The following is a 15,256-nucleotide window of genomic DNA, read 5'->3' as shown; positions in this document are numbered from 1 at the left end:
GCAGAGGAGGAGGGGAGGGTGCGAGGGGTTGGGGAGAAAGAGGAGGAGGGGAGGGTGCAAGGGGTTGGGGAGGAAGAGGAGGAGGGGAGGGTGCAAGGGGTTGGGGCGGAAGAGGAATAGGAGGGGAGGGCGCGAGGGGTTGGGGAGAAAGAGGAGAAGGAATGGGAGGCAGAGGAGGAGGGAGAGGAAGAGATGGAGAGAGAGGGGGAGGGAGAGGAAGAGCTGCAGATGGTGGCGCTCCTCATGTTCGTCCAATGGGGTACAAAACGTTGGAGGAGCTCTCAGGGAAAGAACCTTCAGAAATAGCCATTACTCTTGCCTCCAGTTATGGACTGCAAGCTCTACTCGACGAACGAGAGATGCGAAAGGACCTTGTTCAGCTCCTCTGCCAAGTTCTCTGCAAGGCCTTCTTGTCCAAAACTGACCGTCAAACTATACAGCACTTGGCTGGCTTAATCAAGCATTCTGGATTCCTCCGAACCATCCTGCCCCATTATGTGATGGGAATGGGGTCAGAGTTCGACCTCACTCGCCGGGAACAGTACCCCCAGCACTTGGACAACATCATGACCCTTCTCGCTGAGGTGCTCAGGATATTCCCGGCTAGCTCGACCCAGGCCGTGTCCATGATAGTGGCCCTCTTCAGACCAGTCATCAACAGCCTGCGAGCTGTGGGGGTGGATGTCCTGGAGCAGACGGAGGAGAACTTGGAGAAGATCCAGGTCCTGGTGGAGCACCTCCAGGAGAGAGCCAGGGAGGGCACCCTAAAGTCGGACAACTACTCCTTCATCACCCCCCAGGAGGACGCCCCACCTGGGGAGGCCGACTTCAGGACCTTGTCCATCTACCCCACCCCAGAGGAGTTCCACCAGGAACAGAGGCCCTTCCTCAGGCCCAACCTCATCTTGAAACGCTATGCCAGCGGACTGCTGTACCTGGACACGCACTTCCGGCTCATGCGAGAGGACTTTGTGAGACCTCTTCGAGAGGGCATCCAGAATCTGCTTCAGAGCCAGCAGGACCTGGGCAATAAAGACGTCCCTTTGAGGAAGAGGCGCTTCGATGACATCACAGTGTACTTTGACACGCGACTGGTGGTTCCAATGTGCACCCGGTCTGGTTTGGCCTATAAGGTCCAGTTTGACTCCAAACCTCTTAAGGTCAGTCAGTTCTATTGAGTATTTGAACAGAAGAAATATAACTTACCAAGACTTGCCAACATCGTGTAGTAGAGTGCATTCAATATATGTTCATGTTATTCTCTGTCCCACACAGTTTGTCCGCTGGCAGAACTCCAAGCGGCTGATATATGGGTCCCTGGTCTGCATGTCCAGTGACAACTTTGAGACTTTCCTGTTTGCCACTGTGTCGGACCGGGACCCCAAGGAGCTAGAGAAGGGCTTTGTCCAGATCATTTTCTCAACGGAGAGCAGGCGAGCCCTGGCCAGAGTGGAGGCCCACCAGTCCTTCCTCATGGTGGAGACAACCGCCTACTTTGAGGCCTACCGCTACGTCCTCGAGGGGCTGCAGGAGCTGGAAGTAGAGGATCTGCCCTTCCAGAGGTTGGTGTACTGTCTGTTGTTGTTGAATTCAATCATTAGTCAGCCCTACGTATGTACTGGCTGTCGCACCGGTGGTGTTGGTGCTATGAGAGAGAGTCGGCAAAATACTTTTTTCCACCATGTTTTTCTGATATTGAGAGTCGCAGATTGCGTTCATACAGTTCCATACTTCTGATCTTAAAGTGCTTAACATGGTTTGTGGTGACTTACCTCTTCCACCAGCTGCTAGATGATTTTTAGCAGATATTTTGTGACAGAACATTTACTGCATATCAATTATTGTAATGAAGAATGAGAACTTTCTGACTAACAAAAATTGTATTTTTGATTCATGACAACATGTAAATTGAAGGTATATAGTGGAATGTAGCTCAGAGGTCCACCCTCCTGCCTACCTGCCAATGGGGGATACATATGACCTGTCTGCTATTGCGGTGCCTGAGTTTAAGAGCAGCCGCTTCCACACCCTGGATCCTGACGCCTGGCCCCCCATGGAGCAGCTGGGATTGGACGAGTCCCAGATGAGAGCACTTCAGCTCGCCCTCACCAAGGAGCTGGCAATCATCCAGGGACCCCCAGGCACAGGTGGAATACATATAGAACAAATTATACATATTGAATTAGATCATGTTTATGTACACTACCGTTCAAAAGTTTGGGGTCACTTGGAAACGTCCTTGTTTTTGAAAGAAAAGCACATTTTTTGTCCATTAAAATAACTTCAAATTGATCAGAAATACAGTGTAGACATTGTTAATGTTGTAAATGACTATTGTAGCTGGAAATGGCAGATTTTTTATGGAATACAGTTGAAGTGAGAAGTTTACATACACTTAGGTTGGAGTCATTAAAACTCGTTTTTCAACAACTCCACAAATTTCTTGTTAACACACTATAGTTTTGGCAAGTCGGTTAGGACAACTACTTTGTGCATGACACAAGTAATTTTTCCAACAATTGTTTACAGACAGATTATTTCACTGTATCACAATTCCAGTGGGCCAGAAGTTTACATACACTAAGTTGACTGTGCCTTCAAACAGCTTGGAAAATTCCAGAAAATGATGTCATGGCTTTTGGAGATTCTGATAGACTAATTGACATAATTTGAGTCAATTGGAGGTGTACCTGTGGATGTATTTCATGTCCTACCTTCAAAGTCAGTGCCTTTTTGCTTGACATCATGGGAAAATCAAAAGAAATCAGCCAAGACTTCAGAAAAACAATTGTAGACCTTCACATGTCTGGTTCGTCCTTGGGAGCAATTTCCAAAAGCCTGAAGGTACCACGTTCATCTGTACAAACAATAGTACGTACGTTTAAACCCCATGGGACCACACAGCCGTCATATCGCTCAGGAAGGAGACGTGTTCTGTCTCCTAGAGATGAACGTACTTTGGTGCGAAAAGTGCAAATCAATTCCAGAACAACAGCAAAGGACCTTGTGAAGATGCTGGAGGAAACAGGTACAAAAGTATCTATATCCACAGTAAAAACGAGTCCTATATCGACATTACCTGAAAGGCCGCTCAGCAAAGAAGAAGTCACTGCTCCCAAATCGCCATAAAAAAGCCAGACTACGGTTTGCAACTGCACATGGGGACAAAGATCGTAGTTTTTGGAGAAATGTCCTCTGGTCTGATGAAACAAAAATAGAACTGTTTGGCCATAATGACCATCGTTATGTTTGGAGGAAAAAGGGGGAGACTTGCAAGCCGAAGATCACCATCCCAACCCTGAAGCACAGAGGTAGCAGCATCATGTTATGAGGGTGCTTTGCTGCAGCGGGGACTGGTGCACTTCACAACATAGATGGCATCATGAGGAAGGACAATTATGTGGATATATTGAAGCAAAATCTCAAGACATCAGTCAAGAAGTTAAAGCTTGGTCGCAAATGGGTCTTCCAAATGGACAATGACCCCAAGCATACTTCCAAAGTTGTGTCAAAATGGCTTTAAGCACAACAAATTAAAGGTATTGGAATGGCCATCACAAAGCCCTGACCTCAATCCTATTGAACATTTGTGGGCAGAACTGAAAAATCGTGTGCGAGCAAGGAGGCCTACAAACCTGATTCCGTTACACCAACTCTGTCAGGAGGAATGGGCCAAAATTCACCCATCTTATTGTGGGAAGCTTGTGGATTACAAGCTTCCCACAATAATTATCCATATAATTGTCCTTCCTTATGACGCCATCTATTTTGTGAAGTGCACCAAAATATGTTCATCTCTAGGAGACAGAACGCGTCTCCTTCCTGAGCGGTATGACGGCAGTGTGGTCCCATGGTGTTTATACTTGCGTACTATTGTTTGTACAGATGAACGTGATACCTTCAGGTGTTTGGAACTTGCTCCCAAGGATGAACCAGACTTGTGGAGGTCTTTTCTGAGGTCTTGGCTGATTTCTTTTGATTTTCCCATGACGTCAAGCAAAGAGGCACTGAGTTTGAAGGTAGGCCTTGAAATACATCCACAGGTACACCTCCAATTGACTCAAATTATGTCAATTAGCCTATCAGAATCTTCTAAATCCATGACATCATTTTCTGGAATTTTCCAAGCTGTTTAAAGGCACAGTCAACTTAGTGTATGTAAACTTCTGACCCACTGGAGTTGTGATACAGTGAATTGTAAGTGAAATAATCTGTCTGTAAACAATTGTTGGAAAAATGACTTGTGTCATGCACAAGGTAGATGTCCTAACCGACTTACCAAAACTATAGTTTGTTAACGAGAAATTTGTGGAGTGGTTGAAAAACGAGTTTTAATGACTCCATCCTAAGTGTATGTAAACTTCTGACTTCAACTGTACATCGATGTACAGAGTTCCATTATCAGCATTCACTCCTGTGTTCCAATGGCATGTTGTGTTAATTAATCCAAGTTTATAATTTTAAAAGTCTAATTGATCATTAGAAAACCCTTTTGCAATTATGTTAGCACAGCTGAAAACTGTTGTACTGATTAAAGAAGCAATAGAAGTGGTCTTCTTTTGACTAGTTGAGTATCTGGAGCATCAGCATTTGTGAGATCGATTACAGGCTCAAAAGGGCCAGAAACAAATAACTTTTTTCTGAAACTCGTCAGTCTATTCTTGTTCTGGGAATTGAAGACTATTCTATGCGAGAAATTGCCAAGAAACTGAAGATCTCGTACAATGCTATGTACTACTCCCTTCACAGAACAGGGCAAACTGGCTCTAACCAGAATAGAAAGAAGAGTGGGAGGCCCCGGTGCACAGCTGAGCAAGAGGACAAGTACATTAGAGTGTCTAGTTTGAGAAACAGACGCCTCACAAGTCCTTAACTGGCCAGCATCCCGGAGTCGCTTCTTCACTGTTGACGTTGAGACTGGTGTTTTGCTGGTACTATTTAATGAAGCTGCCAGTTAAGGACTTGTGAGGCATCTGTGGCTCAAACTAGACACTCTAATGTACTTATCCTCTTGCTCAGTTGTGCACAGGGTCTCCCACTCCTCTTTCTATTCTGGTTAGAGGCAGTTTGCGGTGTTCTGTGAAGGGAGTAGTACACAGCTTTGTACGAGATCATCCATTTTATTGCTTCTTTAATCTGAACAACAGTTTTCAGCTGTGCTAACATAATTGCAAAAGGGATTTCTAATGATCAATTAGCCTTTTAAAATGATAAACCTGGATTAGCTAACACAATGTGCCATTGGAACATAGGAGTGATGGTTGCTGATAATGAGCCTCTGTACTCCTATGTAGATATTCCATAAAATATCTGCCGTTTCCAGCTGCAATAGTCATTTACAACATTAACAATGTCTACATTGTATTTCTAATCAATTTGATGTTATTTTAATGGACAAAATGTGCTTTTCTTTCAAAAACAAGGACTTTTCTAAGTATGTACAATTTCTAGGCTGAAAGTTTGACATTGGTATGCCATGCTGCTTCATGTGTTGGTGGACTTGCAGGAGTATAATGCTTTTGGACGTTCGTTTTCTCTCCTTACTCATAATCTCAGGGAAGACCTACACAGGACTAAAGATCGCCCAAGCTCTTTTGACCAATCAGGAGGTGTGGAAAGGTGTCTTTGACTCCTCCCCAATGCTGGTGGTTTGTTATACCAACCACGCTCTAGACCAGTTCCTGGAAGGTAGGGCTCCTGCTCCCCGACATACTGAACTATGGATGTATGGTATATGAACGCATGATTGTCCCACACTATGTTTGCTTCTTGAATTCAGTTATTTTCAACCTCAAGCCATTCTTGAAAAATGTCATAATTTGTGTTTTCCCAGATATAATTCTGAAGGGCACTTTAGTCATCACATGTATCAGCAGCTTTTTCATTTGTTTAACATGCACCATAGGCATCCACAAGTTCATTTGTTTAACATGCACCAAAGGCATCCACAAGTTCATTTGTTTAACATGCACCAAAGGCATCCACAAGTTCATTTGTTTAACATTGTGCACCAAAGGCATCCACAAGTTCATTTGTTTAACATTGTGCACCAAAGGCATCCACAAGTTCATTTGTTTAACATTGTGCACCAAAGGCATCCACAAGTTCATTTGTTTAACATTGTGCACCAAAGGCATCCACAAGTTCATTTGTTTAACATTGTGCACCAAAGGCATCCACAAGTTTATTTGTTTAACATTGTGCACCAAAGGCATCCACAAGTTCATTTGTTTAACATTGTGCACCAAAGGCATCCACAAGTTCATTTGTTTAACATTGTGCACCAAAGGCATCCACAAGTTTTTACCAGACGGTATTGTAAGAGTGGGTGGGCGAAGCAACAGTGAGGCCCTGAAGCGTTTCACTCTGGGGGAGCTGAAAAGGTCCCATGACTTCCGCCGCAGACTACCGCAACATCTTCGCCGTGCCAACAGTGAGGTGAGAATTAGTGTGGGAAACCTGAAAGTTACGCTAAAATTTGAGAAATAGTCTTAAAATGTAAATGAGCACTCCTATTGAAGTCAATGTAGCTCAGCTTCCGTATGTGTCAGGAATGTAACAACCAGGTTAGATATCTTTTGGGGAAATAGTCATTTAGGGAAACGATACCACATACTGATGCTCAGAATATTGTTTTCTCTCAGATCTATGATGCACTGCGGACCGAAGAGACTAAGATCCAAACTCAGTCTGTGCAGCTGGAGTGCAGTCTGCGAGGCGTTCTGAGGGAACAGTTCCTTCAAAGGTTCATCTCAGAGGAGCACTGGGATAGCCTGTCCCTCCAGCCTGTGAGTCGTTGATACCACTATCAAATATAAAGTGGTGACTACTGCTATGACTATAACTCATAGTTCCACCACCTCTGCTACTTCTAGAACTATGATGATGTCTTATAGGATAACTACAATGAGGACGATAACCCCTACTGCTTATTCAAGGCTTAAGATTGTAAACAAAATAGACATTCCCAGAAAAGCTTTATGATACGATCTGTGATAATCTGCTATTGGCCAGAGTGGAGACAATACTTACTCTTGATATGCACTTTTCCTCAGGCACTGGATGGTTTTGAGAGCTATGGTGGGAAGAAGCCGTCTATGATAATGGAGTGGCTGGGGTTAGGTTCCACTGCCTTCCAGCAGAGGACACCACATCCTCAAAATGACAATGCAGGTGAGAAGCCACTGCAGTACCACTGAACGAAGACATAGGGCTGGAACAGTTATTGTATAATCTCGTAACTGACAATTATGGGCAATAACCCTGAACTTTAAAACAATTATTGTCATAATCTTCTTACTACATTATCTTCAGTAGAAGGGGGATTCATCTTTATATTTAAGTAGATATGGTTTACCCAATAGCAGTTAATTTTTTTTATTTTTTACATGAAGTGGGTAAAGTTGGTAATCATTATATGAACAGAACGGCACGGTCGGGAGGAGAAGCTAATTTCCAAAAGTTCCAAGCGACAGGGGTGTCCCCAAAGCTGTGTTGTATTCATTAGGTACAGTATATTGTAACTTGTTTTCAAAGATAGGTTATAATGCATTATAAGCAGTTTGTTTTTAAAAATAATATAATAATAACCGTGCTTGACAATTCATTGTTACCCAAAATTGCATAATCGTCACAGTAGACGAGACACAACATGATCAGACAGACATAACAACTGGAACAGATGCAGAGCAAATCAAAATCAAATTGTATTTGTCACATGCTCTGAATACAACAGGTCGAGACTTTACCGTGAAATGTTTACTTTATGAGCCCTTTCCCAACAATGCAGAGTTAAAAAAGTGCTTCTCCTTGTGGCCTTGTATTTGTCAAAATTGCTTGTGAATATATTATGGCTGTAGTTCACATACCTAGCTAGTAGTCTGCTGTATCTATTTAACTATTTTATGTTTTCTTTAAAACTCCCTTTGATCCTGAAACTATATTGGGTGAAGCAGAGTTCAGAGTTCATCGAATCAAATGTTATTTGTCACATACACGTGTTCAGCAGATGTTATTGTGGGTGTAGCGAAATGCTTCTAGCTCCGACAGTGCAGTAATATCTAACAAGTAATATCTAACAATTTCACAACAATACACACAATACACACAAATATAACGTAAAGGAATAGAATTAAGAATCTATAAATATTTGGGTTAGAAATGTCAGAGCGGCATAGACTAAGAAACAGTAGAATAGGATAGAATACAGTATATACATATGAGATGAGTAATACAAAATATGTAAACATTATTAAAGTGACTGTTGAGAGAACTACTAGGAATAGAAGTTACAAACTCCTCACCCATTTTACCCTCTCTGTTTTGTGATAGATGGGGAAATGGACGAAGATGAGGAGGAGGAGGAGGACCTGATCGAGATAGCGGAGGAGGCAGACCTGATCCAGATGGAACGCTTTGTAGAAGTCTCAGACATGCATCATAGTCACGATGATGATCGAAGAAAGATGGAGGAGACAGTCAGGGATATGGCAGAAATGATGCTGGCCATGAACCTGGAGAACACTCTGATACATGCAGAGCAGAGTGAAGAAGGCTGGGAGGTGAGAACCTACAACGTGCCTTGATCCAAACTTATTGTATAACAATATAGCCAAAATACATTGAATCATACAATATGTGAATCACAAACTAATTTAGCTGCTTATTGATTTAAAATGACAATCTCCTGCTTCATTTTCACAGTATTTAGCTCAGGAGTATGGTAGAAAGACAGGTGCTGGGTTAAAGGTATAGTTTATGTTATTTGAAAAGTGTCTCTCTCTGTGTGCGCAGATACAGCGGGTGCAGAAGAGGAAGATGAAACATCGTATTAGGAGAGAGCTGGGCAGCAGCTCAGCCATGAGTGAAGATGAGGAAGACACCATTCTGGATGTGTGGACTCTTAGTCTGCCAGACAGATGGAGACTGTACCGGTAATAGTCTCTCTCATCCCCTAGGCAACGCCAGACTGCGAGAGCGTATATTCCCATTGTGCATAATTATGTCAACTAATTACTGAGAAAATGTATCTCAGTAGATGCATGCACTGAACCCCTCACCTCTACAAGTTTCTGTCACCCTGGCAATGTAACTGTGCTTAGTTTGTGCAAAGTGCACAGTCGTCATGACCACACAAACCACACAGGTGTGCGATTGACTGTGCCACCTTAAGTGACGCATGTTTTGATCTGACTGGGGAAAAGACCAGTGCAAGGCTCAGTTGTGTGCCAAGCCAAAAAGCCATTTTGGATGATGTAATAAAGAAATTGTCACAGCTCCAGCGTGTTGGATTGACTCAGTAAATCATACAAGGAATAAAGGATTCTGCTCTACACATTATCTACGAATCTCAGATATTCAGAATTTGATTGTGACAGGGTTATGTCAGGTAAAAACAACTTTTCTATAGGAACTTTGTTAGTTTTATGACCTGCGTATGTAGACTCCATTAGTGGCCTTACCGTCAAATGCTACCAATGACCTCATCTGACGCTGCTCTGTGTTCGCAGGTTATGGGTGGGGCGTTATCGGACGGAGCTGCGTATGCGAGCCCAGCAGGCAGAGCAGGACTATCAGGATGCTGCCGAGCGTCTGGCTGAGATTCGTCTCCGTGAGGACTTATGTGTCCTGAAGGAAGCCAAGGTCATCGGCATGACGACCACGGGGGCTGCTAGATGGCGCAAAGCTTTGCAGGAAGTGCGCCCCCGCCTAGTGATCGTGGAAGAGGCAGCAGAGGTACTGGAGGCCCACACCATCACCACTCTGAGCCAGGCCTGTCAGCACCTCATTCTCATTGGAGACCACCAACAGGTACTGGATACTCATTGGCCAGGCATGGTCAACTTCCCTACTGTTATGCCACTAAATCCAGTGATTGAATTGGACATGAAAATTGCTCCTAATGTAAAATTGACTTGAACATTGCTCCTAATGTTAAATTGACTTGAACATTGCTCCTAATGTTAAATTGACTTGAACATTGCTCCTAATGTTAAATTGACTTGAACATTGCTCCTAATGTAAAATTGACTTGAACATTGCTCCTAATGTTAAATTGACTTGAACATTGCTCCTAATGTTAAATTGACTTGAACATTGCTCCTAATGTTAAATTGACTTGAACATTGCTCCTAATGTTAAATTGACTTGAACATTGCTCCTAATGTTAAATTGACTTGAACATTGCTCCTAATGTAAAATTGACTTGAACATTGCTCCTAATGTTAAATTGCTCCTAATGTAAACTGGGCATTTGTCGATTGAAAGTCCATGGTCATTTTAATTTCTTATTGAATTGCAATCAACTTCCAACTCTGCTTGGGGCTAAACGGAGAGTTCACCCAGCTATAAGGTCTTACGTAACTTGACTTGTTCCTTTTAGCTCTGAGTGAAAAAGCTAAAGCACTCTGGGAATATCACGTATTTTACTCAGTTCAATATAATCCACTTTTATTCAAAGCTGGTATTCTTGAGATGTGCACTTTACTTTCGTGTAGGTGGATCACACTTTCGATGAGAAAAAAAGCTTTGGCTTTGAAGTGCTATTAATCAAAAGTTAGTGGTTGAAATCTAACACAGTCAGGCAGAAACAAACTGAGTACAATAACTCACATTATTTGAGAATGTTTTGTATCTTTCCCACACCCCCTCCCACATACATTCTTACCTTGTCCCTTCTTTCCCACACCCCCTCCCACATACATTCTTACCTTGTCCCTTCTTTCCCACACCCCCTCCCACATACATTCTTACCTTGTCCCTTCTTTCCCACACCCCCTCCCACATACATTCTTACCTTGTCCCTTCTTTCCCACACCCCCTCCCACATACATTCTTACCTTGTCCCTTCTTTCCCACACCCCCTCCCACATACATTCTTACCTTGTCCCTTCTTTCCCACACCCCCCCTCCCACATCCCACATACATTCTTACCTTGTCCCTTCTTTCCCTTCTTTCCCACCCCCTCCCACATACATTCTTACCTTGTCCCTTCTTTCCCCACATACCTTACCTTGTCCCTTCTTTCCCACCATACATTCTTCTTTCCCACACCCCCTCCCACATACATTCTTACCTTGTCCCTTCTTTCCCACACCCCCTCCCACATACATGCTTACCTTGTCCCCTAAATAAAGCAGACACACATTAACAACTGAAAATAAGTTAATGTTTTTATTTTCAAATACTGTATACTTTTCGTACTCTTTTCATTTTACTTTATTACATTGATTTGAGGGGGCCAATGCACATTTATCAAGATTTCTGTAAATGTGATTTAGTCGAACGGCAAATGTTTATCTTTGGGCAGGTTCTGGAAAAACAGTGTTCAACAACAAGTAATAGAGTTGAGGAGATGTTGTCTAAAAGTGTTGAAATGAGGTGGTCCATTCCATCCTCTCTTGGGCTTCAGCGGTACTTATAGGGGTACTTATTTAGCTCATTGTTTCCCTAGCTCCGGCCCAGTGCAACAGTGTTCGAACTGGCCAAGAACTTCAATCTTGAAGTGTCCATGTTTGAGAGGCTGATCAGGATGGACTTTCCATACGTCAGACTTAACTACCAGGTACGTGTGAGGAATCTAAAGGGAAAGTGTATATGGATAAACCAATCCATAGAACCTTGTTCTTCATTGTCCATTGACCAATCCTCTAACTCTGGGTCTATCCCCGCACAGCATCGCATGAGGCCAGACATTGCCCGTCTCCTGGTCCCGCACATCTACTCTGAGCTAGAGAACCACCCCTCAGTGATGGACTATGACAATATTAAGGTTCGTCAATGCTTTCAGAGACTTTTTACATGGTAGTTACCCTCCTAGCAGGAGTGCATTTAAAGATTACTGTATACTGAATATCCATTTCAGCATGTCATCAATTCAATGAACCATCAATAAAGTACAATACACAGTCCATGTGTAGGCCTTAGAAGTTAGTTGCGGTCCAATAACCGTTGTTTTCACCTCCCTGTTGTCTTGTAGGGTCTTCTCTCCAACATGTTCTTTGTGGAGCATAACTACCCGGAGGAGGAGATCAGGGATGGAAAGAGTCGCCAGAACCTCCACGAGGCCTTCTTTGTGGTAGCGTTGTGTCGCTACCTCCTGTTACAGGAATACCAGCCGTCCCAGATCACCATCCTCACCACTTACACTGGCCAACTCCACTGTCTGCGCAAACTCATGCCAGCCAAAGAGTTCAATGGGGTAAAAGTTCATGTTGTTGACAAATACCAAGGAGAGGAGAATGATATTGTCCTGCTGTCGCTGGTTCGAAGTAACAAAGAGGAGAAGGTGGGCTTCTTGAACATCCCCAACCGCGTCTGTGTGGCCCTGTCACGGGCTAAGAAGGGTCTCTACTGCATTGGAAACATGGCCATGTTGGGAAAAGTCAAGCCTTGGAGCAACATCCTGCACACACTGCGAGAGAAAGACCAAGTGGGCCCTGCCCTGACCCTGTGCTGCCAGAACCACCCTGAGCGACACATTAAAGCATTCTGCGGCGACGACTTCAAACATGCTCCTGAGGGAGGCTGCAACCTGCCCTGCGAGTTCCGCTTGAATTGTGGTCACGTGTGCTCCAGTGCTTGCCACCCGTACGACCAAGAGCACAAGAAGTACACATGTAACAAGAAGTGCCAGAAGGTCCTCTGTGAGCTGGGGCATCGATGCAAACTTCTGTGCTACAAGAAGTGCCCTAAAGACTGCCTTACGCAGGTAGAGAAAATCGTACCGCGATGCCAGCACAAGCAGATGGTGCCCTGTCACCAGGCTCCAGAGCAGTTTGTGTGCCAGGAGCCCTGTCAGAAGATGCTGGTGTGTGGCCATCTATGTGCCACTGTGTGTGGGGAGTCCTGCACCACCACCTGCATGGCAACAGTCACCTTGGAGCTCAAGTGTGGACACAAGCAAGAAGGTCCCTGTCATTATAGGAGATCTACAGTACAGCCGGACTGCAGGGCACCTTGCAAACAGATACTGAAGTGTGGCCACCCCTGTCCTGGTTCCTGCCAGAGATGCCACCAGGGCCGCTTCCACTTGGGCTGTTTCCACCGATGTGATAAGCTCCTAGTCTGCTCCCACAAGTGTCGGGAGCCCTGTACACGTGACTGCCCTTCCTGTCCAATTCTCTGTGAGAATCGCTGCATCCACAGTGCCTGTAAGAAGCCCTGCGGCCAGCCCTGTGCCCCCTGCATAGAGCCCTGTGCCTGGCAGTGTCCTCACCAGGGCTGCAGCAAACTCTGCCATGAGCCTTGTGATCGTCCACCCTGCACCCAGCCCTGCACCAAAACCTTGCAGTGTGGGCACCCCTGCATCGGCCTGTGTGGAGACCCCTGCCCCAACAAGTGCCGTGTTTGCCACCGCGAGGATGTTATGGAGATCTTCTTTGGTACGGAGGACGATGCTGAGGCCTGCTTTATTCAGCTGGACGGCTGCGGACACATCTTTGAGTCCACGTCCATGGATATATACATGGGGATGGATGACAACCAGCAGGCTACCGAGGAGCAGCTCGCAGTAAAGTTGAAGGAGTGCCCCAGGTGTCGCACTCCCATCCGCAGGAATCTCCGGTACGGGGCTTACGTCAACCGGAGTCTGGCGGTAATTGAGAAAGTTAAGGAGAAGATTAATGGAGCACAGTCAGATATTGCGGCACAAAAGGCGGTCCTTAAGCAGCAATGGATTGACAAGGAGGACTTGCAAAGGTATCTACCAATGGAATACATACAGATCAAGAAAAAACTAAGGGCCTCTCACCTCACAGCTAAGGAACTGTGGATCACGGAAAACAAGATGGCCTTCCTTGAGAGAGTTGGCAAGTTGCTGAAGATTAGTAGGGAGCACATGTCAAGTGCGGAAGTTTTCCACTTTGATGAGAAAGTCGAAGAGTTCCTGAAGTGGCTGATGGATTGTTACCAGAAGTTCTCGGATCAGCAGGCTTCTGATCTGCAGAGAGAGCTACAGAGGCTCTCCTTTTTGGCCGAGCTCAACGCCCGCTGCAAGATGGCTAAGGACGCAGGTCGTGGGGTCAAGGTTCAGGCTGAGGTCACAGCCATAAGGGAGGTTCTGGAGAGAATGCAGCCATTCACTCCGCAAGACGAGGACTCGGTAAAGCAGGCACTGAAAGACTTGGCTGAAAAGCTACCAAGCTCTGGCCTGGGGATCAGTGATGATGAACGAAAGATGATACTCTCAGCCATGAGTTTGCCTAAAGGCCACTGGTACTGCTGCCCCAACGGTCACGTCTATGCCATCGGAGATTGTGGAGGCGCCATGATGAGCCGTAACTGCCCAGAGTGCAATGCTACGATCGGTGGAGCAAACCATGCTCTGGCAAGTGGCAACAGAGTGGCTTCAGAGATGGATGGGGCACAACACGCTGCGTGGTCTGAAGCTAACAATATGCTGAACTTTGGTCTGATGAACCTTGCTGATTAAAAACTGATTATTTTCTCTGTTTAATTGTGACTTCATGACCGATGTGACCATTATCATAATTTGCACTCCAGAAAGCGTTGCTATATCAATTGATATATTTAAATGCTGAAATCACTGTAAATGATTCATTGAATGTGATGAAATCAATCTGCTTTGTCAATATAATATTTATTGTTATTCTACTTTTTAAAGTGATATCACTCCAGAGTAAAATACTGTATTTTCAACCCAATGTACAATTATGAATTATGCAAATGTTTAGGCAGGATTTTTGGGCCTCAACATTTAGACACCTGTCTGTATTTTTCCAGTCACACCAATAGATGGCAGCAGTGTATTGTTAATTTAACAAAGAGTTGGCTTGATATGTGCAATATGTTTTTTCTAATAAAACATATCTAAGACGATCCCATATATTTTCAAATGGATTTTCTAACACACACATACATACACAATTGTGATTCAGCTAACTGAGAAACTCAAAATAAATTCATATGATAGAGGTGCTGAAAAACAACACAAACTCTGGTATGATAAGAAAACACTGTAAATGTAACTAATATACACAAATATATGGGGGGGGGGTAAACTGAAACTCCACCTTGTGTCTTTGACATTGTCCATTTATTTAAATTAGTATAGGCCTACTTTATGTATTGGTTAAATACATTTTCTGAGCATTTTGTGAACTAGTTGGCCCTAAGCTGTAAGTGATTGTCAGGTGGCAGGGTGCAGGTGTTTGACTTGGTGTGGTTAGTCCTATGGCCTTGTCCAGAGACAACCCTTAGTTCCTTCTCCCTAAATCAATAATAAGTCTAGGCGTA

The 15,256-nt window shown here is 44.3% G+C and overlaps 1 protein-coding gene across 1 annotated transcript; it reads left to right on the top strand.

The window, feature by feature from the left end:
- Nucleotides 1-148: 148 nt before the first annotated feature.
- On the top strand, nt 149-14,839 carry LOC118400607 (NFX1-type zinc finger-containing protein 1-like). Its single transcript, XM_035797609.2, has 13 exons — nt 149-1,160; nt 1,276-1,562; nt 1,915-2,147; nt 5,557-5,688; nt 6,290-6,438; nt 6,645-6,788; nt 7,056-7,173; nt 8,332-8,561; nt 8,794-8,933; nt 9,510-9,810; nt 11,454-11,564; nt 11,676-11,771; nt 11,979-14,839. Exons 1-13 carry the CDS (start codon nt 162-164, stop codon nt 14,430-14,432), a joined length of 5,394 nt encoding a protein of 1,797 aa, XP_035653502.1. The 5' UTR covers nt 149-161; the 3' UTR covers nt 14,433-14,839.
- The last annotated feature ends 417 nt before the right edge of the window (nt 14,840-15,256 follow it).

The sequence above is a fragment of the Oncorhynchus keta genome, chromosome 21 (genome assembly GCF_023373465.1).
Source record: "Oncorhynchus keta strain PuntledgeMale-10-30-2019 chromosome 21, Oket_V2, whole genome shotgun sequence".
Classification (NCBI taxonomy): Eukaryota; Metazoa; Chordata; class Actinopteri; order Salmoniformes; family Salmonidae; genus Oncorhynchus; species Oncorhynchus keta.
Note: the sequence above shows the minus strand (reverse complement) of the source record. Positions and strands in the feature narration are given on the sequence as shown.

Coding starts and splice junctions, on each gene's coding strand:
- LOC118400607 (XM_035797609.2), top strand. CDS start 162: ATGGGAGGCAGAGGAGGAGGGAGAGGAAGAGATGGAGAGAGAGGGGGA. Junction 8,934..9,509: donor GACAGATGGAGACTGTACCG/GTAATAGTCTCT, acceptor CTGTGTTCGCAG/GTTATGGGTGGGGCGTTATC. Junction 11,565..11,675: donor ACGTCAGACTTAACTACCAG/GTACGTGTGAGG, acceptor ATCCCCGCACAG/CATCGCATGAGGCCAGACAT.